This window comes from Polistes canadensis, unplaced genomic scaffold (genome assembly GCF_001313835.1).
Source record: "Polistes canadensis isolate GaletaPanama2010 unplaced genomic scaffold, ASM131383v1 scaffold_282, whole genome shotgun sequence".
Taxonomy (NCBI): domain Eukaryota; kingdom Metazoa; phylum Arthropoda; class Insecta; order Hymenoptera; family Vespidae; genus Polistes; species Polistes canadensis.
In genome coordinates this window covers 82,949-87,336 of record NW_014569829.1, presented here as the reverse complement: position 1 = coordinate 87,336, position 4,388 = coordinate 82,949, and the positions used below count along the sequence as shown (strand labels likewise).

The 4,388-nt window shown below is 31.0% G+C and overlaps 1 protein-coding gene across 1 annotated transcript in view; it reads left to right on the top strand.

The window, feature by feature from the left end:
* Nucleotides 1-3,849: 3,849 nt before the first annotated feature.
* Nucleotides 3,850-4,388, top strand: part of LOC106791058 (cytochrome P450 306a1) — a 21,811-nt gene continuing 21,272 nt past the window's right edge. The window contains exon 1 of the mRNA XM_014756414.1: nucleotides 3,850-4,178. Coding sequence (XP_014611900.1) covers nucleotides 3,863-4,178 — 316 coding nt within the window. The 5' untranslated portion in view covers nucleotides 3,850-3,862. The remainder of the gene's footprint in view (nucleotides 4,179-4,388) is intronic.

The window sequence follows — 4,388 nt, the reverse complement described above, 5'->3', positions numbered from 1 at the left end:
ATATGTTAAAAATTCCTTAGGAACGGTGAACGTTCATTTTCGTTTGATCGAAGTGGGTTCGCATTGCAGGTTTGATTCTAACCAACCAACCAACCAACCAACCAACCAACCAACCGATCGATCTATCACCGTAAGGTTGCACGTGATTCCCGCTAAAACACCCATCCCCAACGATCTCTTGGCACGTGAGCCAAAGTAAACGTTCTATTCAGAAGAAAGATAAGAAATCTTTTATGGTGTGCCGCGTGCGTAAGGGCAACGGGTCGTTGCCTCCTCTTTTAACTTTTCTCTTCTAACACTTTAAAAGAACGTTTTCATAATAAGTTAAATCTCTTATTTGCGGTTACCTTTTCCTTTTCTCTCATCATATGTATATCTATATTTAACTATCTATGTGTATATTCAATTATGTATGTGTACGATACAAACGTTATATATATATATATGATTATATTTTATATGTATGGTTATATGTATGAGAAAATATACGTGTATCTAACTATGTGTCTGTGTGTGTGTCCGACTATGTTTTATATATATGTGACTATGTTTACCATACATATGTATGGCTAGGTTGTGTACGTGTATGTGTATGAGAGACTATACGTGTATCTAACTATACATACGTATGTGTGATAATGTTATACGTGATTATGTTTTTATATGTATGATTAAGTTGTATACATGTACGTGTATGTTTCTTTCTATCTTCTTCATTTACAAAACATATCTCCCTCTTTTCTTTTCTCGTTCATCTTGTTCTTCTTGTTCTCTTCTTCGACTGGCCCAAGTCTTCCAAGCCAACCTGGGAAATCACTTTTACTTTCCACGATCACCATCGTCATCGTACAGCTGCATTCACCTGCGTTCACCTTTTACACGCGTTAGTTCAACGTCGTGTCCTTCGTAACAACGAAGGACATTTCCCGTTTTTCCCCCTGATTTAATATGAAATTGTTAACAAAAAAAAAATGTAGAAACTATTCAATTGTTTTGATATGGATTGATTTCACTCACACACACACACACACACACAATCGAGATGATCGTAATTTAAATAAATGATATTTCGTTTGATTATCTTTTTGAGTTTGTTTTATTATTTTTATTATTTTTTATTTATTAATTAATATAGGTATGGTAATTAAGTTAATTTTGATAATCCTACAATGTTAGTTGTGTCCTAATTTTGGATGTATTAGAATAATGATCAAATTATATGGGACACTGTGGTTAATCTAATTTTTGTATACCTTAAAGGTTCTCTAAGTTTCTAATTATCTTGACTTAATTCATTCAGAAATATATCCACTGTATATCCTAAAAAAATTTGTGAAATTCGGTTTTGTTTATAATCCTTGATTGGAATTATAATTTTATGATTTTTTTTTTACGGAGTGATGATCACGAAATCATGTGACTTTTTTATCGGGTTTAACTAATTGTAAGTTTTTGTCATTTCTAGGATTCTTAAACCCTATTGTGTAAAACATACATTCTATAGATAACTTTATTAATATTTAATCAATGAAAAATAAAAATGATATCCAAAGTACGCTTAAAGATATACGACACTGTTCGAATATCAGGTAGATATGCAGACCTGCTTATTTTAATGTTAAAAAAAAACTTCTCCCCAATGGACGAATTCCATTCCTACGTTCATAGGCGTCGAATTATAAAAAAAAAGAAACCAAATCCATTTGAAAAAAAACAATCGGACAAATTCGTGCGAAACAATTTTACTTATTATTTATACGTTTCTTAAAAATCTTGTTTAAATAAATAAACGAACGAATGTATTCATTACTTTGAATATGAACAAAATTGAATTGAAATGTTTTCAATTCGAAGAATTTTGAAACATTGATCGAGTATAGTCTCGTCGCCAATGCATTTAGGTTCGATCTATCCAAGTGATATCAAATTCATGTTGAATAAAACGTTTCTTTAATTTCACAGTCAAATCATTTCGAAAGATTATCTTACCCGGACGATTCGGAAAACGCATTTGATTCTACGTCGTCGTAGAAGTTGGATCGCGTTCGTATTTTTTCTTTTTTGCTTCTACTTCTTCTTTTCCTTCTTTTGAGAAAGAGAGAAAGAGTAAGAAATAAGACAAAGAAGAACCGGATTGAAAAGATTTAGTATCCGACTAGTAAGTGCGTAAAATTCTTTTCTTTTTTTCGGTTTTGTGTGCTTATACTAAATATATTAAATTTCATGTTCTCATTTATTTATAGAAAGATTGTTCGAACGTGTCTAAAATAAAAGAAAATACAATTGTGTGATAAGTATTTTCTTCTGGTTTTTTGTTTTGTTTTGTTTAAAATTCCCGCGCATCTCGTTAAGTTTCACAAAGTTTCGGTTTCGCGAGCGCTGAAGTCGTTCACCGTTCAGAAGTTTAATGTCCGCCATCGTAAACGGGTTTTTATCTTGGGTGAGTTTTAGAGAATAAATATTTCTCATATATTATACATTTTACTATATATATATATATATAAATATTGTTTTAATTTCGATGAAAATAATTTGATTAAAGTAATTATCACATTTGTTAGCTAAGTAAACAGAAATCAATCATCAGAATTGTGATTAATTTTATCAGTATATGAGGCGTGCCATTACGCATCATGGATGCTGGGATTTTTCGGTATCTTATACCAGAAACTATACATTTTAATATAGAAACGATTCAACAATATTATTTCTAAACGATACCACTAATGACTTTTGCTAATTTCATCGTTTTTTTTTATCTTCTCTTCTGATTTCGTAGAATGTTAATCGAATAAATAAATGACAATTAATTAATTAAAATCTAACTCACAAAATTAAATTATATTTGATGATAAAGGTTCATAGGGAACTTGGGCATGAAAAGAAGTAGAACTTAATTTAATTAAGTTGGGACTTTATTGGGACTTCTTCAGCAACTTAATCATTTTTTTGTTTTGTTGAGGCTTTTGAATAATAACGATCAAACTAACGAAGTTTAGATGTATTGTGTGTTGGAATATTATAAAGATAAATGTATGTCGAAATAAATAAAAAAGACGCTGAGCTTTAATGATTAAGTTGCTGAAGAAGTGTCCCAATAAAGGGACGAAACGTCCAACTTAATTAAATTAAGTTCTATTTCTTTTCATGTCCAAGTTACCTATGAACCTTTATCATCAAAAATTATAATTTTGGACGAGAGAAAATACTAAATTAAATTATATTATTTTTTCTTTTATCCGTCGCGAATAAAATTCTAAAAGAATAAGGAAGGCATATAAAAATGAAAATATTACAAATCGGTGATTGGTATTGATCAAATGAAATAAATGAAGCGTAACGACGCATTAAAACTTAGTAAGTTCATTCCCCGTAAGGAAATAAAAATAATAATGGTTGTTTCGAATTAGCGACGACGTATTTATTTGCACGTGTTGTAGCACGTGTCGGCCTATATCGGATAACCACAGCAGCAGCAACAGCAACGTATCGTTTCTCTTCGTCCTCTTCGTTCATTGCACGTGAGCGAATCTTGATAATCCGATAAGTTCATATACAAGTTGCTCATTCGTTCGTCGGAGAAAGGTAATTATCATTCGTATCTATCGTTAACGATTTCTGGGATAGATGTTGCGATTACCATTAACCATCGACATCCTGTTCTTACGTAATTTGTTTTTTTTTCTTTTCTTTTCTTTTTTTTATCTTCTTTTTAACATACCTCTTCATCTTCGTATATTCCGCCGCGTAAAGTGCAATGACACTTAAGAATGCATCTTTCTATGAAACAAACACGTGAGATTTGTTCGTATTATTCGCAGAAAATCATCATTACCACCATCACCACCATCACTACTTTGAGATGTCGATATTTATGATCATTTTAACATTATTACTATTGATCATATTTTATTATACCAATCGTAAGAAACATCGATTACCACCGGGACCATTAGGTCTACCAATAGTAGGTTATTTGCCATGGTTGAATCCAAAAGCTCCCCATCAAACGCTCACCCAACTGACCAGAAAATATGGGCCAATTTGCGGATTGAAAATGGGATCCGTTTATACGGTTTTATTATCGGATCCTCGATTGATACGACAGGTACTTGCTAAGGGTACCTTTTCTGGAAGAGCACCATTATATTTGACTCATGGAATAATGCGTGGTTATGGTAAGTTATTATTTATATTCATTAATCCTTTTAATCAGTATCTAATCAATATTTAATCAATTAATATTATAACAATAGTTCATAGAATTATATTATGCCTAATCCTAATAATAAGTCAATGAACTTAAATAAAACATTTAAGTTTAAATTTGACGAAGAAATATTTAACCAAAAGAAAAACAAAATGAGCAAATTTAACAATGATTATTA